The sequence below is a fragment of the Equus quagga genome, chromosome 2 (genome assembly GCF_021613505.1).
Source record: "Equus quagga isolate Etosha38 chromosome 2, UCLA_HA_Equagga_1.0, whole genome shotgun sequence".
Classification (NCBI taxonomy): domain Eukaryota; kingdom Metazoa; phylum Chordata; class Mammalia; order Perissodactyla; family Equidae; genus Equus; species Equus quagga.
The window spans coordinates 81820387-81843726 of record NC_060268.1 but is presented as its reverse complement, the minus strand read 5'-3'; the positions used below and the strand labels follow the sequence as shown (position 1 = coordinate 81843726).

The window sequence follows — 23340 nt, the reverse complement described above, 5'->3', positions numbered from 1 at the left end:
TCCATACCAGCTGGACCCCAGGGAAAGAAAGGGAGTATGCCACCCTGTGAGAATATTTTGAAACACACAAGTATTTGAATTAAATGCCACATGGGTCTCTGTCCAGCTGTTCTTGTTCCAGCACATTCGCTGGGGGAGCAGGCCGGGATCACGGCTGCAAGGAAGATCTGGGGTGTGAGATGATTGGCACTCGAGCTCTCCCTCAGCTTGGCCCTTCTCCCACACCTGGGGAGCTGAGCAGACCTCAGTTTCCCTCTTTCTCAGCCTGTTCATCTCATGTATGTTTACACAGCTCGCCGTACACGTGGGCTTGGATGCCACGGCCAAGGCCATCGTTCTGGAGCAGTGCGGCAAGAACCGCGGCTACCGGGATGCCGACATCCGGGGCTTCCGGCCCGACTGCGGCGTGTGCCTTCCGCATGGCCCGGAAGTGATCACCTCGCGGGTCAGCATGAAGACGGTCAGCAGGCGCGTGGCTGTGGAGGGTGTGGAGGTGGCGTTTTCCCGGGATGCAGGCAGGTATGTTCTGTGGGTGTCGGTTGACTGAGCAGGTAGGGGAGGAGGAATGGCTGCAGCGTCACTCTTTCTTCTGGAATGCCCCCCGTTTTCCTTCAGGAGGCCATCCTGTAGCCCCTCCAGGCCAGCACGTTGCTCACAACCAACTGCGGCCTCGGTTCCAAGGCCCGTTCCCCAAACCCGGCCTTTGGAGCATTGACAGAGAAGACGTGGAAAGGCGTATTTTGAGAACCACTAACATTTTATAGATGCTTTATTTTTATTTTTATTTATTGCAGCCAAGTTGTGAGTTAAGCATTCTGATTTAGCCCGAAAGATTAATTTACCTTTGTTTTTCCAAACTCTGACCTTCCCACCCCCTAGTAGGTAGTTTCTCCTGCCCCCAAAGAATAAAGGAACAAATGACTCAATGCAGACGTGGATGAGACGGGTTCTCGGGGCAGAGGTGTTTTGACTAGGTCTAATATCTAGTCCCTTCCCAGGTTTGGTCACTTGCTGGTTAGCGGACCACGAGGCCAAGAGCCAGTCTCTCCCCACCTCATTCCCAGCAACATGTTCTTTCTGAGGCAGAACAACAAAACCTAAGTCTCCCAGGGCAAGTCCTGCCTCCTCATGTTTTGAGGATGCTGCATTCTTTGTGAGTTCTGCTCACATTTCATTGAGGTTTGAGGTTGGTCCAAGGAGTAATGTGGTGTTTCCTGTGGTTGCAGATATGTCTGCGATTACACCTACTACCTGTCTTTGCATCATGGAAATGGGTGTGCGGCGCTTGTCCACGTCCCTCCACTATCTCGTTGGCTCCCCGCCAGTCTGCTGGGAAAAGCCCTGCAAGTCATCATCCAGGAAATGCTGGAGGAGACTGAGAAAGCCCGAGCTCAAAGCCTGGTTCGCAGAAAACTCAACCTTGGTGATTCCAGCCAAGGGGAACCTATTGGGGGACTGCTCCTTTAGAGAAAATGAAATGTTTCAATTCTGTGTGCAGAGTTCAACTGTGCTTTGAGAGGCTTTTTAAAAAATTGCTTGTAAAACAGTTTACACAGAGAAAAAAATTGTGAATTAGCCCAACGAAATCAAGAAGGGTTATTTTATTGTCAGAAGAGAGAAGAACACTCTGAAAGGCAGACATTTCACAAGGGATTAACTAGCTTCAGTTATGGTTTTCAAGACAATAAAATGAAATCCTAGTAATTTTTCTTTTTTATCTTAAAAGACCATGCAGCGGGCCTGTGTGGTCCTGCCCAGATTGCAGGAACCACGGACCTGTTCTGCAGAGCCCCATGTGTTGAGTCGATCCATGCTCAGCTGGCCATGGGGAAACACATATGTAGCTACCACTCGAGCGCCCCATTCCTGGCCTCCGAGCTCTGGCATGCAGGTGCTGTGGACAGCTTCTGAGCCACTGAGTCTCTAGTGTTTGGTTTTTCTTTTGTTATAAAATTGTGGTAAAATAAACATAAAATTTACCATTTAAACCATTTTGAAGTGTTCAGTGGCATTATGTACATTAACTTATGCACCCATCACTACCATCCGTCTCTAAAACTCTCATCATCCCAGACCGAAACTCTGTCCCCACTAGACAGTCTTTCTCCCCACCCTCCCCCCAGCGCTTGGCAAGCGTTATTCTACCCCCCATCTCTGAATTTGACTGCCCTAGGGACCTCATATAAACGGGATCACGTTTGTTCTTTGGTGACTGGCTTATTTCCCTCAGCATAATGTCTTCAAGGTTCATCCACGTTGCAGCATGAGTCTGAATTTCCTGCCTTTTTAAGGCTGAATAATATTTCATCATATGTATAGACCACATTTTGTTTATCCCCTCACCTTTTCATGGACTCTGGGTTGCTTCCACCTTTTGGTTCTTGTGAATATTACTACTTGGAACACTGGTGTGTGCAAATATCTGTTAGAGTCCCTGATTTCAGTTCTTTTGTGTATATGTCTAAAAGTGGAATTGCTGAATCATAAGGTTATTCTATGTTTAATTTTTTGAGGAACTGCCATACTCTTTTTCATGGCAGCTATACCATTTTGTATTCTGACCAGTAGCATTTGGTCTTAAAGCAAAGGTCAATAGCTAGGTTTAGCTTCTCTGCCATGGTCAGTACTGTCCCCAACTTTTTAGAAACAGAATCTCCCCTCTGCATCTTTCATTTTGCCTGTATGCCACTGTACTGGGTCTTGTGCCAAGGTGGTCATAGCAAGGTTTTGCTTGTCCCGTGTTTTCTGGGGGCAAATTTCTATTGGGAACCCCATTAGCAACATTGTTCTTTAGAGGAAGGGGTTGAAGGTGGCTAAGCTCTGGGAAATTTCTTGTTATGTTGGTGTGCTCTCAACTATCATTTCCCACTTAATTACATTAAAAAAATCATTGTCACTTAGTGCCCAGATTCATTCACTGTAAGAGAAAGCATCTTCAACTTAGTAATAAAAGAACTGGGCAGGCCTTGCTTGTCCTGCCGTTAGCCCTTCAGCATACTTGTGCCTTTGGAGTAGACTTTACAGGACTCCCTTTGCAAATTAAACTGGCTCATTTGACATAAAACAGATCAAAGTCACAGTGTAGCAGATCAAAGCCAGCAAGTGGGGTGGGATGGTCTGGGCAGTATGCGTGGGTCCGGCTGCACGGTTGTTAATGTGGAGAGTCTTCTATATTTGTAGGCAAACACCTGCTACCCAGAGCCCTGGATCCCCCTTCTTCTAACTCCTGTCTCAGGACAGTGGCAAGCAGGGGGCCTCTGGGACCTGGCTCCAGTGTTATTTCAAATTGTTTAGTGCCAAATCATGCATATTTTACAAACTTTTAGAAGTCATCCAGGTGGGAGGCCCAGACCTCCCTCTTGATGAATGTCCCCGTCATCGCCCCCTCTGTGGCCTCCAAAGTTCTTTACGAAGAACTCCAGAGGGCCTGTTCACATGCTAGTCTAAGTGGTCTGCCATCCCCTGTTGATACACACTGGGGTCTGTTTAGTTAGGGTTGATATGCGGCAGTTCTGAGTCAGTTTGAAAGTTGACACAGCTTCAAAAGGCTGAGCCCTCAGTTGGACATTTAATAGCTGGGGGGTCTTGAGCATGTCTGTGTATTTACTGTCTGTAAAACAGAGTAATAAAAATGCTTCCTTTGCAGAGTTGTTGTGGAGATCCAGGGAGAGAATGGATGTGAAAGTCAGTCAGCGATGAGAGAACACTATAAAAATACACAGCTTCCTGAGTATGGGCTGGTAGCTGGACCTGTGAGGGTAAATATAGCAATAGCCCTGCTGGGTTTGTGGTCTTAAGAAGTGGCACGGTGGGGAGAGGTTGTAACACTTCGAAAGACCCAGCACCTTCAGCCTCAAGAGAAATTGCTGCTCCTTCTGGCTGAGGACAAGTGTGGAACACACCATGGCAATCAGGACGTGCGGCGTCAACCAACCAGGAACATGGGAGGGCCACACCGGACTCCTGCTTCCACCCCACCCACAGCCCAGACATCCATCTGAGCCTCGGAAACGAGCTGCCTTTAGTCACCGGTCATCTAGTGACTCCCGAGTGCCAGGCACTCTGTGACAAGCGTGAGCAGACACCCTGGGGCAACATAAAGTTTGAGAGAGCACCCTCTTAGGCCTTTTGTTTTCAGGTCCAAATCCTCATGAGACTCACAGGTCTTCGGTAAGCATGGCCTTTGGTTTCTGGCTACTGCCCACCCTTGTCATTTAGCCCTTTATCTGGGGGCCTCATTTTTTCACTGGAGTATAATTTCCCATGATCAAAGTTTAGTGAATGATCACTTTGTCCTCCTGATGTGTCTAAGCGTCTCTGGGATGATTCTAGAACATTCACAACTTGTTTCCTTTGAACATATAATTTACATTTCCTACCATAACCATTTCCCCCTGACAAAGATAATGATGCTTGGATTCTGGAGGCCCTGGGGCAGGCCAAGAGCATCAGCCAGAAAGTAAGTAACATTTCTGAGGACCTCCTGGGAGCCGCATCCTGGTGCCCGTCCGCGGTTCTCACTGGCACCGTCTGAGGAGGTGCGCTGGCCATGAGGTACCAACAAGGACAAGGAAGCGTGAAGACTTTAAGTCGTTGCCCCAGTCACCCAGATCAAACCTGCCTTGGCCTGCCTTTAGTCAGTGGAAGGTACAGGAAAAGTCTACAAATCAGTCAAAAATGAAATACAGATTTCTGTATTTTATGTATTCAAATTTTCTCCTAGCTGATTTAATGGAGTCAGAAACAGAATATCTTCCCTGACTTCACCAGCAATTTGCATGCTGAGAAGGTTCAGCTGTCAGCAAGCAAGCAGAGTCTCACACGGAACACCTCCGAGCGACATGTGTGAACACAAATGCCACCCGTAGCTCAGCTTCCCAGCCTCAGAAGCGTGCTGATTCTTCCAGAAAGGGGGGAACAGAATCAGAGACCAAAAATGCATACAGAATTCTTTTATTTAACTTAAACCATGTAGTACTTTAACTACTAGAAAAAAGCAGAGTAAGAGAAACTAAAGTTGCTTTAGCTTCAGCCATTCAAAATAGACAAAGTTTCTTTTTTTCATAATGTAAAGAATCCAAAGTATATCGCAATAACAGGAATAAATTCTTACAACAGAATATACAAAAACATTTTGAAAGTTTTTTCATCTACTGATTTTTTTATATAAACAGAGGAATTTTTTTTAGGAATAATTTATACACAGAAAGTCATTTTATGTAACAAATTGGCCATGTTATTACCTTTTTTTTTCCTTTTTTTAAAAAACTTTTTTTTTTAAACAAGAAAACTCAGAAAATGCATTATTTGCGATGCATCCATTCCATCGCGCCTTCTGGTTTGATTTTTTTCTGTCCCAGAGGTAGACAAACTCTGGCAAACCTCTCACCTCAACCTCACTGGCTTAGAAAGCAGACAGGTGTTTTTGCCAAGCATCTATTCCACCTGTGGATGTGTCTACGCAACGCCAAAGATCCGAATGAAAAATTGAAAACAAAAACCAAATTGTTTCTGGACCTTTCTCCCATATAGTGCAAAACATCCAGATGTTTCCAATGATGGGGATTTTGTGGAGTTGTGTAGAACATGGCCAATAATCCATTGGGAGCTAGAGGAAATGGAGTCAAACAAAAAAAACTTTTGTGTAGTTTTTATTAAAAAGAACTTGTTTTATATTGGAAAAATGTATCTTCGGTGTTCTGCCTTAAATAAAAATAAATAGGGTCTCTTCCTTGCTTTAACAAAGCATTGATCATGATACAGGGCATGTAGGCAAACGGCCTGCGTGCACCAGAATTATCCTCTTTTGTGTGCTAAGTCTGTGTGCGGCGGTCACTGGGCAAACCGTTAGCTGTGCGGTCCAGTCGTTCCATCTCCAGGCATCGCGCAACAATGGCAAATGCCAGAGCTACCAGACCAGATGCTCAGCGGCGCCCTGGGCGCCGCTGCACTGCAGCACCTCTGCTGTTTCCTTGGCCAATGAGGTTATTTCAGTCTGTTAAAGTAGCTACACTCCAAAGGGAAATGACCAGTAAAAGATGATCCCCTTCCCAACCAGAGGGTTCTGGAAGACCAAGATACTGAAGATACAGAACTACCGCAATCATCATCATTCCTTTGTTATAAACTAGGGCACAAAGCATGGGAGAAAAGAGGGTGAACCACGTCTTGGGTCAGGGAAAAATCGTTTTTGGCATATTGTAAAGCTAGCTAGTAAACAGGTGTCCTAAAAAAAAATGGATCACAAACACACATTTGCACACACAGAGAAAAAAAGTGTCTTTAAATTATTTTCGGCAATTATAAACTACAAACATTTTATAAAATTATTCTATGTCCTTACAAAAATGCAATGAAACATTTAATTAGTTCTTGTAAACCAGATCTTCGTCAACTGACTACCCGTAATCTACTGGACTTAAGAGCCCTATTGAAAACGCTAATGAGTGACTAATTAAAACAATGTTTACCAGAAAGATGTGGACACACACAAACGTGGACATACAGATGAGTGATCATTATGTTCTTGCATAAACAAAATAAAACAAAACTCTAAAAGTCATGCCCCAGAACTGACAACTGACAGGTGTGATGCAGTTCGAGTTCTTGAACAGTTTGACTTAACTCCGCGATAACAGTTTCCAAAGTAGGATGTTAGTTTTATTTGTTGAAACCAAACGCCCACGGATGACTCTTGAGCCTTGATGTGGTCTGAAACACCTTCAGAAACCTTCAGAAACCATCAAGTTCAGAACATGGCCCACACTTCTTCCAAGCCCTGTACCCTTCTGCTCGCAATTCTTCTCTTCATGTCGTGTCATGACCCGTTAACGGTTTCCTACTGCCTGATCATTCCACCATCAAGGAGTGTTCATCTGCTTTTTCTCTAAATGACCAACTAGTCATCTAAGCTGGAGGCCAAAAATGAAACCCTCTGGCCTGTCCAAGGTCTGTATCTTCAGCATCTCTGGCAACAGAGGTTCAATCTAACAACATCCTCTCTCGAAGTTCTCATTTGTGCCACCAACTACGTCAGAGGGGAGTAAGAAAGTTTGACTTTCATCACTGGTTCTTAAAGAGTGGATCTCTGGTCCATATCTCCCAATGCTGCTTAGCCCAGGAAATGAAAAGACAGCTGACAAACACAAAAGTAACATTAACAAAAGAACAAACCCCAAACTTTAAATGCATTACTGGGACTGCTGGAATGGGCCAAGGCATACCATGGAGCATTACTGTCAACTGGAGGGTGCTTACGTTTTGGAAAGGAGTTGCCTTCAACACTGTCTGGCCACCTTGGGAGGACCCAACAGTGACAGCTGAGGACCTTGGACCAAGCATCCTAGCCTTCTCACCGATCTGAGCTAGTGTGACCTTGCCACAACAGCGGCCTGTATCATGTACAGCCACCTGCCACCCCAGAGGTGGGCTGCTGAGAAAGACGCTTCGGTGGAACACATTGGCCTAGAATTTGGCATCATACTTGGCTTGTAAATCTGTTATCCCAACCGAAACACGTGACTTCATGCCAAGTATTTTACCATTGGGTAGTTCCACAATAACCACTTTTCTGTTTTACCAAGCCACTTTTCCTACCATTGCAGTGTTGTTCCGAGTCATACGAAACAGGCTGGAAGGAGAGGCCAGTGTTGGCCACGAACACGGTCTTCTATCTTCAAGGAGGAAAGCTCATTCCAACTGTGTATCAAATGTCACAACATCCCATAAACGAGACCTGGGGTGGTCGGGGTCTCACACAGCTGCAGTTCAACAATGTCTCCAGAATACACCAGCTCCTGCTGCCTCAGGGAAGGGCTGTGTGTGATAATGTTTTAACGCTCACATCAATTGAATGATGTGCCTCAGTGGTTCATGTCACTTCAAGCAGTGTGAGCTGCTGTCAGAAGGAGGTTGCATGGAAAATGCCACAACTCAGCTAGATTAAATTATTTGGAGCATACAAAAGAGAAAAATCAAGAAGAGGTGGGGAAATGAGCATAAAATTAGGCTAGAACTGTGGAGAGATGCCTTGGTATAGTCAAGGTGGGTGGTTTGGTCCAGTAAAATGACTGCACCATCACACAAGCATCATTTTCGAGTTTATTTAAGTGTTTCTGAAGCATTTGTTATGATGGGCACTATGCTATTAGTGTTTTCTTTCTATTTAAAGAAAAACCACCTACATAAAACAAAAACAAAATGACACCAACAACTCGGACAGTTTAAACAAAACCCTATAACCAGCTGAATGATCTGTAGAAATCCAGTTGTGGAAACCGGTAGGTATGTGCAAAAGAGAGGAGAGGCCACTATTTCAAGGGGTCACCTACAGTGTGGAAGAAGAAAACCCTGATCGAACAGTATTTCTCAATGACCTTACGATCCCAGGGGACTTGGGAAAGGAGAGTAGTATTCTTGCAGGAGGGAAAATGCTCCTGAGCTTAACTGCAGTACTGGAACTTTAAAGGAGCCATCCACACTTTGGGAAAACCCCCACCATGTTTCCCAGATAAAATCACCAGTGCCTGTAAGAGCAGCTGCTGGAATGGGGAAGGCACCATCCACCCCTGTGAGCAGCAGGACAGCGGGATGGAGGCACAGCCCTGGCGGGAGGCGTGACACCCCAGAAGGAGGCTCTGTGCCGACCACCAGCCCTTTCCAGCCCAAAGGTTTGGTACATCTTTGTTTTCCCCTGGGGGAGGAAGTGGTGAGGGTAATGTTGGAGAACAGTCTGGAGAGAGAGAAGGGGACTTTTGTCCTCTGTACATTCTACGTGGGACTGGCTGTTAGGTCAGGAACCTCTGCATTCTTGAACAGAAGGCCTGGTGGACCGAGCTCTCAAAGTGCTGACACGGTGCCCGGCCGACGTGAACCTGCTGGGGCACAGGCCGGGGCTAGGGCTGCAAACCAAACCCACACACTGCCAGGTGGGCTTCCAACAGCGACTGTCTGCCCCCGGGCGCTTCCTACCCTCAAAACCTGGGTCACCACTGCTCTTCCAATGATGGAATATGTTCGTCATTCAATCTGCACAAAGTAGTTGGTTTCAAAGACAACCAGCCTGGGCCGGCTGGAGGCCTCCACTGCGTGCTGGGCGCGCCCCCCTCACAGCAGGCAAGGGCCAGCTGGGAGGGGATCCTAACACCTCACAGCCTCTAGGAAACAAGGTAGGAGAAGAACAAAAGCAACGCAAAACAAGACATCTCAGACGAAGGCAAGCGGTCTGCGAGGAGCCCAGGGAGTGAGTGCTGCTCCGCCCCCGACGCAGCCTGGCCTCTCCCTGCCTCACCTGGTGCATGCGGCCTGTGGTGTGGATGAGGTTACCAGTATCAACGGCATATTGTCAGGTGCTGAGAAATGTGAGATGTATTCTTTTTATATATACACATATAACAAATAAGAGTGAGGTAGATAAATGTTTGGGGAAAAAAACAACACAAAAAACCAAAAACTGTCCTGTCTTACACGCACACACACACACACACAAAAACCCTTTTCTCAGTATTTAAATTCATAATGGGGCTTCTCTACAGTGATTGAAACTGGTATCACAAAATAAATTAAAAGAAAACTCCTACATATAATTCCTTCTTAATTGCCTTTTTTCTTTTTTCATTTTTTCATTTTTTTAAAGGGAAAAACTATGGCACAGAGGCTAGAGAAAATCGTGGGACTGAAACTACTGACAAGCAAAAAAGCACTACAAACTTCCTTTTTTGTGTTTAATCTCCAGTCACAACTAGCAATCACTGTATTTTAACTTTGTTCTTACTCATAAACATTTCCATCCCAGAAGCAACTCTTGTGCTGTCATCACTCTGGTGAGAAGTGCTAAAAACTAAACAAAACAAGACCCCCGGGCCGAGGACTTGGACTCCTGGCCAAGGAAAAGCGCGCCAGCGCCAGGGCTCTGGTCCCCTGGGAGTGAGCATGGGCTCCTCGGCCACTTTGGTGCCCGCACTGCCCCAACCTGGTCCTCAGGCCGGTAGACTGGGCGGTGGGCTTGCTGACACCCCGAGGATGCGCCCCTGTGCCTCACTCCCCGCAAGTGCCAAGGAGGACCCTGGGGATTTTCAGGTTCTAAAGACAGGTAGGTCGGTCTGGAGGGTGGTGGCGGAAGGCCACAGAGGGGCTCGCTGGACCACGTTCCGCTGCACCCTTGGACTCAGCAGCTGTTTTTCATGGGATGGAAGGATTAAATATCCATTAAAAAAAAGTAATCCAAATACCTAGTGTCTGCAGTTAAAACTGCTGTTGTACCCAAGAATTAAAAAAATAGATAGATGTGTGTCACAACCAGAACAAAGGCAAGGAAAAGAGAAGGTGAGGCTTTTCAACAACGGTGACTATCAACACTGAACAAGGATGTGCGAAATATTTAACCTTTGTTTTCTGACCTGAGTTTGTATCATGTCTTGCACTGTAACAGACTCAAATGCTATGTGAGAGCAGGCTGAGTAGGGGCGTGCGGCACCCCGGGACTGTGGCCCCAGGGGCGGCGCCGCCTTCTGCCCACCGCCTTCCCTCACCAGCCTCGTGCCCACAGAGCCTACGGGTTAGAACAGAACTGACGGGGTGGGGCTGGGGGGAGGGGAGGATGTATTTATCAAAAGGCATCAAACAGTTCATGGCAAATTATGTTATATAAGTATCAATTACTGGGAAAAGAGGAAGAAAGTCACGCACTCTAGTACAAAGCATAAGAAGTTTCTTGGAGTGAGCAGAAAGGGAAGAAGGGTAGACCTGAAGGTTTTCATAGATTAAATCCACAAAGATAAAGAACAAAAAAAATAGCAGCTTTTTTTTTCTGTACAGACGTATAGATGAATATCTGAACCGTAAAAAAGTTATAAAAGTGACATTAAAGACGATGTGTATGCAAATGTTTCATGGTCTAACATAGAACTGTAAGACCCATGAAGAAGTCCTAGTAACAGAGAAAATGTCAACAAAGCTTAGAATGCTTGAATCCATTTACTGCTTTTCTTCTTACTGTTGTGGTGGTGTTTGAATTTCTTTCCTTGCAAACCTGCATAAACAGTTGGGCTGAGTCCCTGGAAACCCCTTCCCATCTGTGTCCTTGGGGGCTGGGAGGGGAGCTGGGGCGGGGACAGGAGACTGGCACGTGCACGACCTTTACTCAGAGCCTGTCTTCCAGGCTCTCGACAGGGCCTGTTTTCTCCAGAATTCCTGGGGCTAGAAGGTGGGGGTGAGGAGGTGGGGCAAGGAAGCCAGTTCAGCTTCTCCCCGTCTTCACTGAGAGAAAGTCCCATTCTGTCCAGTTCCCCCAAAACATAACCTAGTCAGAAGCAATCAGACCTGTGTGACCGCGAGACTTGAACAGAACACCAGGGGATGATCAGATGGAGTGCATCACCAGCGTGGCGCTTAAACGGAGGGCCCAGACACCATGCTCGCCCCATGCCTCTGGAAACAAGAAAACAAGTGCAGGGGTTGTGAGGGAGAAGGTTCAGGGTTTTGGCAGAATTTGGCAGCGTTAAAATGGTAACAACCTTGGATGAATGATGGCCCTTTTTAAGTTTCATGTCCCTAAAAAGGTGAGAGATATAGTTAAAAAATTCCGTCTCAACATGTTTTTTATAAAGACCTACGGTGACAGGCAGGTGTGTACAGGGGCAATGTGGGGCCACAGGGAGGACACTATTTCCTCAATCTGATAAAAAGGGTGTCCCGGCTGGGTCTGCGGCAAATGTTTTTCCATTATGAAGCAGAAGGAAAGAGAAAGGTGTGAGAAAGAGACATGAGAGTGGCGAGAGACAGAGAGAGAGACCAGAGAGACTGGGGTGAGAGAGAGAGATGACAGAAGAGACAAGGAAAGAGAGTGAGGAGACTCAATTCTCAAGTGTTCTGTTGCTATTAAGTGTTGTCATTAAGGTTCTTAAAGGCCCATGTCAGTTAAGGGTTTGGGTAGGGAAATAAAAAGCTGCTTGCATATTGAAAAAAGGAACATCCCAAATGTGTTTACTGCAGAGAAGCCGTCTCCCGTGGGCAGCAATGGCAGTTCTGGAGATCCACTGAGGTACAGGAGGCTGTGAATAGATTGTTAAAACTCTCTCCCCCCACCCGCCGAGCGTGCACACACGTGACTGTCTGCACGGGATTCGGGATCCAAGGATCAGCAGGTCGAAGACTGGGGCAGAGGCAAGGCCCTCTCGTTCTTGCGTCCCCCGTTCATGTGCGCGTAAGGCTGTCTCTCATCAAAGCTGGCTCGGAGAACCAGCACGCCAGGGCCTGGGCCGTTCTCGGCCTTGTGTCCTGAGTGTCTGTCGGGCAGCGGCAGAGAGGACGAGGAGGCGGAGGGGTCCAGGGGGACACTCTCCATGTTCTCCGGCTCCAGGTCCAGCTCCTCTGGCTCGGGTGGCTTGTTCTCCTCGCTATAGTAGAAGGAGACCTCCCGAAAGCCAGACTCCATCTCGTCCTTGATGCTGCTGATGATCTCCAGGAAGGAAGGCCTCATCTTGGGGTTGTACTGCCAGCACATGCGCATCAGCTCAAACCTGAGGTGAAGACAGACAGAGGATGGGCCGGACCTGGAATGGTGTACATGGCCAAGCAGCCTCCGGGGCCACTTGCTGTGGTTTTCCCACCTATATGCGTACAGCGAGAGCACTGAAAACAGTTCTGCTGCTTCTCTGAGTCTCTGGCTTTCCTTCTTGATGGCCCAAGAAGGCTTTAGCTTCTCCTGACTTATGTCCTACCACTGGATCCACCTCTCCCAGAACCCAGGACCTAAGACCCTGCACAGTACAAAACCCAAACTCTCATTTCCTGGGAAGGACAAATCTACGCTCACAGGGCCTGTTATCGCACAGATTATTTATGGGGACAGTGCTAAGAAAAAAACAACAACAAACCCAGCTTTCTATTTGAAGCATCTCTTGCAGCCACTTATTAAACCTTATTTCCAGAATTAGAATGCAGGAAACCTCTGGTTCTTCAACTAATAAGGTTGAGGAGTGATCAGAGCTTTCCCAACAGTGATTTCTCTTTTAACTGCAGCTATGCTGTTTCTAAGCTTCCTCCTGGTGGCAGGGGACCACTGGCAGAGGACCTGAGGAAGAGGCAGTGTAAGGCAGCGTGACCGCAGGACGGGAGGAGCGCCCATTCCAAGTCTGCCGGCTCTGTCTCACCCCGGGGGGAAGGCTGCTGGCTTGGTGCCCCACAGTGGCAGAGCCCGGCCTCTGATGCAGGCTGTGCTGAACTGAGCAAGAGGTCCTCCCAGTGAAGACCTGAAGCCAGATGGCGATAAGGCAGTGAAGGAGAGCCCTGTGCAAGAGTCTGCGCCAGCAAGGGACAGGCAGAACAGTGTGGAGCCCATGCTAAGCCTGCATCTCACCAGCTGGGCCCTGATGGCACTTGGGCTGCAAACCTCTGTGAAGCCCTCGGAGTCTCATGGGGCACCAGGAGTCTTCCCGGCAATGGGACTGAGCCCCCCAGAGAGCAGGAGGCCACATATGGAAGAAGAAAGGAGGCATGGCGCTGCTGGTGCAGTCAGCTGTCTGGACCCAGGAACGGCCTAGTCTTTGTCAAGGGTTCAGAATGCCTATGGTAGTAGGGGACGCTTCTTATTAACACAGAATGCAGAGCGATCCAGCTAAGTGGACCTTTGAAGTAAACAGGAGAGCGAAGGAGCCAACGCCCAGGCTGGCCACAGAACACAGAGGCCATGGTTCTGACAAGGGATCAGCCAGTGGCCCTTTCTCATGTGAGCTTGAAACTGAAGTGCCTTCCTTCTACTTCTGTTCTTGCTGGAAAATTCTATCCTGTTTTGTTTTAAAACTTCTAGCTAAAGAGATGTTTTTCAATAAAAATGGCCAACTGGAACTCCTCATATCTAGGAAGCTCAGAGCACCCCAGGTTGGCTTCCAGCCTTCTGTCAGGCTGATCACTTGACCCACAGACCACCTGCTTACGTCTGGCCCCAGGGAAAGTTCCAAGGGTAGAAGCCCGTGGGTCACAGAACCCGGCCTGCAAAGGGGAAGCTCCTATGCCACCTGTTCAGCCGCCTTGAAAGAAATGGGAAGAAGGTGTCTGGTCAAGTCAGATGGAAGCGGGTGTGGCCGTGGGGGGAGGGGATGGGAGAGAGGCTTGCTTGCTGTCTGTTCTGCTGCCTGTTTTTGTAAGTCAAGTTTTACTGGAGCAGAGCCACGCCCATCTGAGAGCAGCCACAGATTGTCTGCGGCTGCTTTCTAGCTACAACTGCGAGTTGAATAGTTGGAACAGAGACCATTTGGAGTACAAGCCCAAAATATTTACTGTGTGGCCCGTGACAGAAAAGTTTGCCACCCCTGTTCTAGCGGAAGAAAAATGAGACAAAACATGAAGACTGACTAGTTTTTTCCCCTCCCAATGGAACCACGTCTGTCTAGGCCATGGTACCAACCACGTGCAGGGCTGACGTTCCGTGAGTGCTCTCAGTGGTACGTGCTGGGTGTCCAGCAGCAGGGGTGAGTGTGTGTGAACTGCTCTACTCCCCACAAGTCTGGGAGTAGGGTATGGTATATATCCCCCTTTTTGTAGATGAGGAAGCAGAAGTAACAAGAGATTAAATAATTTGTTCTGGGTTCCCAAACTAGTGAGGGTGGAGCTGGGATGGAGTGCTCTGTGAAACAACACTTCGAATACCACCTACCTCAGAAAAAGGAATTTTCTCTCAACCTAAAAAAGAGAAAGCATGGTCCTACCAGGAGACCCTCCCTCTCCTGCTTGTCCCCTGACAGCCACAGGTGTTGTGGGGTGTTTGCAGTGATAAACTGGCAGCTCCTCCTTGGGTCAGAGGGCAAACAAGCCTCCGTCCTATACCCACCATCACTTCCTACGAAAAAGGACCCCCCCAAAAAGTAAATTAAAAAGGGCCATAACTGCATGAAACCCCTGTCTATGGCTCAGCTGCGATTTCCTCTCTGGCTGACTAACTTATCCCTGAATAGAAGTGCAGTCAGGGCCAAGAACACGTGATGTGTCCTGGCTCTGTGCCCCCCTGGCCCAGGGCTGAGGAGGTGCCACCAGCAGGGGAGTGATGCAAGTGACATCAGCACAAACAAGCCACGTGACACTGCTTTTAAACCATTCCAAAGTCATAGCCCTTCCAGTGCTGTCCATAAAAGGAAGTCTTTTCTACTCTGTGGGATTCAAGACCTTGTTTACACTATCGCCACAAGAAAACTTTCCAGTAGACTCTAGAGGGATTTATGAGCTGATAAAAGTCCTCTTTAAAAAGCACATTTTTTACAACTAGTCAGGTCTGGTGAGCTGGAGCAGTCCTTGACTGAATGCCACCCCCTTGCGCCTGTGTGGGGGGGGGGGGGTGCATGCACACAGCCCTTCACCTGGGGTGGGAACAAGACCACATGGAGCTGCTGCCCTGCGATGAAGCAGCGTAACAGAGACGTGTGACCCCAGGAGGTGGATGATAGGGGTATGAGGAAAGGGGGCAAATTGTACGGTCCACTCCATGCTGCACACTGTGGCGCTCTGTACTCCCCCCACCCTCGGCCCACTGTGTGCAGGCAGTTTGTGGTCATACGCCAAGATGTGCATGCAGCCCAGCACCCGAGCATGAGCGCAGCTGCAGTCCAAGGGACGACGGTCACAACAAAGAGACCGGACTCCGGAAAGGACCTGCAGGGCTCGGTGCAGCCCTCCTCCACCTCCTCCCAGCAGCCCTGAACAGCCAGGATTATCTATGAACCACTTCTCAACCAGGATGGCAGTGGGACAGTGGGGCCTGCCTGACCCCTCACCCCATGCTACTCTGACTTTGGGCAGAGCTCAGACGCAGGGCCCCAGCACCACGGGAAAGCCCATCGCAAGGCTAACTGGACAGGAGTGGCCATTCCTGACTGTCTGGATCCTACTCAAGCACTCAATTCCCACAAAACCAGCACAGGATTCCGAGCCATGTGGGGGTTTAGTCAGCAACAGGAAAAACCATGTTTGAAAACTGCAAAAGCAACCAGAGTCTGCTGAGTTTGTTTTAGACTTAGCTACCAGTTGATGACTCTCTGGGCTAACAAGCTCAAATTCTTTCCTGAATGCAGCATACTGAAGACTTCCCTGGCAAGGGTCTTGACGTGTGATATTGTGGAAGTGTTAGCTGCAGAGAATACGGCTTCTTGGCCTGAGTTCTATGGCTCAGTGCACATCTCTGCTCTAGCCCTTCTCCCGCGGCATTAGAATTCAGTCCTTCCAGTCACTAGACTTTGTGAAAGCTGGGACCACTCCTTACACCCTTGTCTCCAGGATGTCAGCAGTCAGCATGCACCCAGAGGGCATTTGTGGTGTAAATATGGAGACCTGAGCGTAAGAGAAGGTGAAGGACAGGCTTTGTCGTCAATTTAAAATACGGATCCACCAGCGGACCACAAGCTGAATCTGATCTCATGCCGCTTGCTAAATTAATTCAGACGGAGTCTCGGTGTTGAGACTCACAAGCCTGGACTCTCTGTGGCTTGGACCATGGAGCTTTTCCTCTAAAGCTGAGCACTCCATGATAGTGAGAGGATGGGGATTACTGGCTACTTCAGAGGAGCCTGCTCACCTTCTTGCAGGCATCGCAGAATAGCTGAAGCATCTTCCCGATGCTGAGCTGACAACTCCCAGCAGCCACTGCACGCCCCACCCCTAGTGACCCTGTGGGTGCCTGTTCAGACCTCTGGAACAACACAATCGAAGTGGTTTCTCTCCCACATGGAGGCCCAGCAGGGCTTTCAGGCAACTCCCAAGGGCTCGCTAACTTTCTCCCCCTCTGGGAGAAACAAGAGTCCATTCTTTCATCTCTTGTAACATGAGAACCCATCTCCCAGAACGCTTCTTACCTAAGCTGCTCATCAATAAATCCACAAGGACAACAGAGACACTCCCTATGAAACCAGCTTGCCTCCTTTCATTTTGTTCTTTTCTTAGAAGGGAGAACACTTTGCCAAGGGGGTTCTGGAGGGCAAAGCAGAAATGCCTCCTGAATTAATAAATATTTAATATTCAAGAGTAACCTCTCCATGTAAGTTTCCTTGTCGCTCTATGCTGGGAACAGGAAGTACACTGCCTTTCCCATGGCAGGTGGGCTGCTTCCCAGGCATATTAAATTAATATTAAAACTCCAGTCACCTGGAGGTGGATCAACTTTAGGAGTCCCACAAGTTTCTCAGGGACAAACGCTTACCTGAGTCAAAGAGAAAGCTCAAACACAATACCTCTCCTCCCACCACCCCAAACCACACAAACAAAACTCACACCTGCTTTCTTAGACTGTTTTTAAGCTTGATAAAACACTGCCGATTCTAGTATTAGCCTCTCTTCTGGCAGGGCACAAGTTTATGCAAATTCAGTGGGCAGCACTCCTCAGACTCCATTACTTATATTTTTGCTCCGTAGGAAGACTTTTCTTAAAACGGGCTGACGAGAATACAGTGACCACACTGTTCAATGTGAAGAGCAGTCATGAGTGAGAATAGTGGGAGTTAGCAGGGTTTGGCAGCCAACCTCCAAGACCCCAGGGGGCCTCACCTAGTATTCACAGCCCATGTAATATCCTCCCATGTCCAACAGGCTGCCCGTGTAACCCACAGGAGATGGTGGAAACTGTGCACTTCTGAGGCTAGGCCATAAAGGACACTGTGGCTTCTGCTCTACTGTGGAGTCACTTACTCTTGGGCGGGGTAGCCAAGCTATGGGCCTGTGGGTCAAACCTGGCCTGCTGTCTGATTTTGTAAGGCCTATGAACTAAGAATGGTTTTTATATTTGAAAATGGTTGGAAAAATTCAAAATAAGAAGATTTTGTGACAACACGAAAATCATGTGAAATTCAAATTTCGGTGTTCAAAAAGTCTTATTGGAGCACTGCCACGCTCGTTCATGCGATGTCTATGGCTGCTTTTGTACTGCAACAGCAGAGCTGAGTAGCTACAATCATGCTCATTTGAAAATATTTACTGTCTGTCTCTTTAGAGAAAAAGTTTGCTGAGCCCTGCTCTAGCATAAGTCAGCTGCATGGCATGAGGACACTCAAGCAGGGTCACAGAGAAACTAAGGCCTCACGTGGTGCTCAGCCATGTGAGTGCTCCACCTTGGCAGTGGATCCTAGCCCCAGACAAGCCTTCAGATGACCACAGCCCTGGCTTCCAGCTAGACTGCAACCTCACGAGAGACCCAGAGCCAGAGTCATGTAGCTAGGCTGCTCCTGGATTCCCGATCTTCAGAAACTTTGTGAGACAATAAATGCTTGTTGTTGTTTTAAACTATTAGGTTTGGGTAATGTTATACTGTAATACAAAAAACTAATACAGGTGGGAAGAGGAAGAATTTCCATGTTGGGCAAGAAAATGCACCAAGTGGCCTTTTGAGTCTCTTGCAACTTCGAGTCCTGAAGTCTAAAGAGGCTGTATGGGGAAGTTTCTTGATGAGGGATCCAGGAAACCCAGTGCCCCCCAATATGTACTACCCTCTGAGAGGTGGGGCCTTCCGTCAGTGGACACATGCAGGTTTCCTAGTCCAGGCCTAGGCTCAGGTGATCAGTGAGTCCCCCTGCCCCCAACACGCACACACCCAGACACACACACACACAAGCACTGTCCACCCCGCGGCAGTCTTTGGCCCTCTGTCTTAATTCTGTGCAAGCTGTTCACGGGACAGAACAGGCTTTGGCTGCACACACTTTCAGAAGCAGCAGTTAAAAAGTATAACGCCCAGCTAATGGACTCTTGAAGCACAAGGGTGCTGTGCCGAGTCCCCCTGAACCCGTGGGCCCAGCACAGTCAGAGCCAGGAGAGCAAGGTCCACCGCCTCTACGTGGGGCTTAGGGACTCAGTCTCCATAGCAACACTCAAAGTGCTTTAGAAAAAAACAAAACTTTGGTTTGCTGATAGGACAATGTCTTCTGCTTCCCAGGCTCTGGCAGTCAGATTCTAAGATGGTCGCCAAGACTCCTGCCCCTGGTGTAAACACTCTGGATAATCCTCTCACCTGAGTGTGGGTGGGACTCATGAATATGATGGGATTTCACTCCTTTATTTCGGTTTCTAATCAGACTTTGAGTTAATCAAAAGAGGGATTATCCTGGGTGGTATGACTTAATCAGGTAAAAAAATGGTAAAAGCAGAGAGATTCTCTTGCTGGCCTTGAAGAAGTAAGCTGCTCTGGTGTGAGAAGCCCTATGGAGGGGCAATATGGCAAGGATGGGGAGTGGCCTCAGCCTCTAGGAGCTGAGAGCCATCCCCGGCTGGTAGCCAGCAAGAACATAGGACCTCAGTCATATGGCCACAAGGGGCTGAATCCTGCCAACAACCTGAAAGAGCCTGGAGGAGGGAGGCCTTGGGGCTCAGATGATCACAGCCCGGGCCGACATCTTGATTTTAGCCTAGTGAGACCGAGCTGAGCAGCTAGCAAATCTGTGTCTGGATTCCTGACCCTGGAAACTGTGAGAGGCCAAATGAGCAAAGCTTTCATGGCTATTGGGACCAGTTTCCCTGGTACCACTTGTCATGGTGTCTGAGCCATGTTTGTAATCATCGTACCACTGTGGGGCTCAGCCTGAGTCAGTGCTCACTCGAGGCTTGGTCCATGGGTAGATGCAGATCTGGAAGTCTTCCACGCAGACAGAAAGACAGCCCGACAATTCCTCTGGGATCCTTTTCAACGTGAAGCCTAACCTGTCCAGAAAAGCAATTCTGGAAAATTCCTGAATTGGTCTTGATGTACTAGTGGTAGCCTTCCTTCTGCCTATCAGGATCCAGGAGAATCTCTGAGCCCTGCTTTAATATGCATGTCGAAAACAAGTCCACTGATTCCCACCTGTACCTGTCCTTCACCTGACAACCTAACCACAGAATACCTTCACACCCTCCTCTGACTTGTTCCAGGAAAGACAACGAGGGCCTCCCACCTTCAGCAGCTCCAACTTCCATCACCAGAGGGGCTTCTCCTAAGAACGCGGAGCAGTGAGGCCCACAAGGCATCACGGACACTTTCTCTGGGGTGTGTCTGCAGGGAGGTCAGCTGAACCATGTTCCAGGTCCACATGGGTCACTGGATGAAGCTCCAGAGAGCATGTCACTTACATGGTTTGTGAATTACAGAGAAGAAACAACACCACTGCGGCGGCAATATGCTGGAAGTGCCGGTGGGAAGAGGTCTGAGGTTTACCCTATGCGGTGCCGAAGGAGTCCTGGCCATAAAGCTTTGTGTACGCCAGCTGCAGCAGCTCTCTCAGGCCTGCCAAAGGCTAGGGAGAGGCTCGGGAATCTGGCTTAACAGTAATCAGTGTCATGTTGTCACCTTTTTTTAAACTTTGCTTGGAGAAGGCAAGTAAGGATTGCTTTGGTCAAATATTTCACAGAGACATTTAGCCTGAGAAACCGCAGTGCAAACTGCAAATCAGAACTAAAGGATCAAGGAAGATGAGGTGGAATTGAGGTACTTGCACAAAGGCATAGGTTCCTTCCGTCAGGATAAACCTCTTCTAAACTGCTCCTGACTATCACGGAACCCACCGGGCCAGAGAGGCTGGATCTCATAATGACTCATCTTACGTGACCCAGGAAAAGAGTTACTGAGAAGGGAAATTGCGAGGAGAGCTGTGGGCGTCCAGGAAATACGTACAGCATGTCAGGGCAGTTGTCCGGCTTGTCTAGAAGGCCGCCCTCCATGACGAAGCGAAGGACTTGCTCGTTGGACAAGCCCTGGTATGGCTGCTCGGCCAGCGTGGCAATCTCCCAGAGGACAACCCCAAAGGACCTACAGGGAGAAAAGAAATGTGAGGTGCTTGGAAACGATGGACAGAAACATGCTGCTCTCTCCTGTTCAGCATTTCTTCTCCTGGGCCCTGAAAAACTTCCCTCCTTGTGCAACTGAGTACACATCAGACAGTGTGCCAGACACCAGCCTAAGTGTGGACTATCCATCCTCATTTGCTGCTACTAATGTTTCCTGTAGAGTAAAGGCAGCCCTGGTGGCTCACTGAGGACGCTGGAGCGGAGGGAGTTTCCAGGGTCCCTTCAACAGCTAGGAGGCACCAATCTCTGTTTGAAGGCCGGGCAGGCTGAGTTCAGGGCCTAGCTGTAGCCGCTTACTTGGCAGGGCAGTGTCTCCCAAATGTGCTTTATCTCAAGAATAATAAAATGCAGACCCCCAGGCCCTGCCACAACTGTGATTTACTGGCCTCAAATGCAGCCTGGGACAATCAAGCTGCTCAACAAGCTTCCCAGTTTTGGAAACCTCTACCCGAGTGGCTCTCAACACTGGCTGCAGAGTGGAACCTCCTAGCAGGTTTTTAAAAACATACTGAGGCCTAGGCCCCGGACCGCAGTTCTGATTTTGCCGGTCTGGGGTGGGGGCCTGGACCTTGGAGTGTCTAAAAGCTCGTCAGGGATCTCACAGGTCCAGTGGGGCCAGGGAGAAGAGCAGCCCGCCCCACGGGAGCTGGGGAGCCACTGGCCTGTGAAGGGCTCAGTCTCACAGGTAGGGGCCTCCAGGACTGCGGCCCTGGCTGGAGTGTCATGGACAAGCAAGGATCCTTAAGCATAGAGTTTAGCTGAGGGGAAAAGGGGATCCACGGAGGAATACAGTCAGCAGGCGGAGCAGTGAGCAACTGCGCCACGCAGTTTTGTCTGTTTGAGAAGATCCAACTACTGGAAAACAAATTAAAATAGATAATACACGTACACAGAAATTTCAGACAGATAAAGGTTAAAAAGTCAATGCTGTAATCTGCAAAATAAAGGTGCCTTCCCAGCACACATGGCTGTCTTTCACAAATTCCCTGCGTTCTATTGGCCTTTCCATGCCCTGTTCGCTTCCACTCATTTCCGCAGAATGAAGCAGCTGCTCAGCTGCAAGCAGCCTGAGGGGCTTCCCACCGAGGCCAGGGGTGATGGGGAAACCCACCGAAAATCCTGGGGCAGGGCCCTTCCCGACGAGAGCTCTTGGGGTCCTGGCCTGAAGCCCAAGCCAGGAGAGCCCCTGACTCTATATCAGAATGTTTTATTCACTGCTTCAGCTACCTTCCATGAACAAAAGGGTTTTTGTACAAATTGATACTAAGAGCAGATGTTAGCCATAAATAGAATCTTAGCAATCAGAGGAGTGACCCACCCAAGGTCCTTTTTAACTTCTACCAATCAAGAAATAGTCTTTATATTGCACAAGAGACCTAGAAAAGCCAAAGACCCAGAGGCCAAAGTGTGGCATTCAAAGGCCTGGCCGAGGGCAGCGGGCTTCTCCATCAACTTTGGCAGTGGGGTCTCTGCACACTGAAATTGGCCTGGTCACATAAATAGCACGTCTTGGAGGCTGCAGCTCCCAACCTTCACATCTGAAATGCAGTACAGTATAAGAAATGACAAGCATGCTATTTTTACTGACTGCAGACCTGACCTGAGAAATAATCTAAAAACGCAGTTCCCTCCAGGTCCACTTCTCCTCTTGCTCCCCCAGCTTTCCCTGGCCATGTCCGCTGCTTTCAAACAGCCGATTCTCACTAGGTGGCTCCCACATGGACCCTTTCAGCCCTGACTGCTCTATTTCAAGCTCCCAGTTATTTGGCTATCCACAAACTTCACAGATCTCAAACTGAACTGTCTCACAACCCCGTTCTTCCTCTGGCCTCACTGCAGTTGATGCCCCACCCCACCTGAGCAGTTAACCTGAGGTGGTCCTTTCCTCTGCCTCCTCAGACTGACACCACAGCTTGCCAAGTCAGGCTCAGATTTGTCCTAAGGTCTGGCCCCCAACATTTTGTCCCCCCACCACTTCCTTATGGCAGCTTGTCCTCCTCACTTGGCCTACAGCACTCTTCCTTTTTGCCACCAACATCTTACTCAATGCAGCCTTACAATCTAACTTACATGGACTTCTTAAAATACAGCTCTAGGTCATTCTCCTGTTCAGAAGCCTTAAAAGTCTTTGCAGAGCCTGCAGAATTAGTCTCAAAACCCTAACACATTTGTGGCCTTGCTTGATCTCTCTTCAACCTGACTCCCTCAAGGAAGTCCCACCGTCCCCCATGTACAGCAGGCGCTTCCTACGGCCATGGCTTTCCCAGCATTCCCACTGCCAGGAGTCTGCTTCCTCAGTGCTCCACTGGTGACCATCCATACCTTAGGGCACCCCCACGACTGCATCTCTTCTGGGAAGGCTTCTGTGATTCCAACCTGTCAGGGTTGCTTCTTCTCCACAGGACCTCATCCCTCGAGGACAGAGACTGTGTCTCTAGTCACCCTGTTCTTGTACACACTGAGCACTCTGCCTGGGTCACACCAGGTCTTCATGATCACACACAAAACAACCCAGCAGGTAACAGGCTCAGCTCTCTCCAAACACTTTCC

At 48.7% G+C, this 23340-nt stretch overlaps 2 protein-coding genes across 3 annotated transcripts in view; one reads left to right on the top strand and one right to left on the bottom strand.

Annotated features, from left to right (window-relative positions):
* Positions 1–1920, top strand: part of PGPEP1L (pyroglutamyl-peptidase I like) — a 33847-nt gene extending 31927 nt beyond the window's left edge. Inside the window, 3 exon segments of the mRNA XM_046655030.1 lie at positions 293–519; positions 1227–1374; positions 1376–1920. Of these exon segments, the coding sequence (XP_046510986.1) occupies positions 293–519; positions 1227–1374; positions 1376–1516 (516 nt within the window). The 3' untranslated portion in view covers positions 1517–1920.
* A 3016-nt stretch (positions 1921–4936) lies between these two features.
* IGF1R (insulin like growth factor 1 receptor) overlaps positions 4937–23340 on the bottom strand; it is a 291412-nt gene continuing 273008 nt past the window's right edge. For both annotated transcript variants that reach the window (XM_046654424.1, XM_046654425.1), the window contains 2 exons: positions 20618–20752; positions 4937–12518 (listed from right to left, as the gene is read on the bottom strand). In XM_046654424.1, coding sequence (XP_046510380.1) covers positions 12137–12518; positions 20618–20752 — 517 coding nt within the window. In that variant the 3' untranslated portion in view covers positions 4937–12136. The remainder of the gene's footprint in view (positions 12519–20617; positions 20753–23340) is intronic.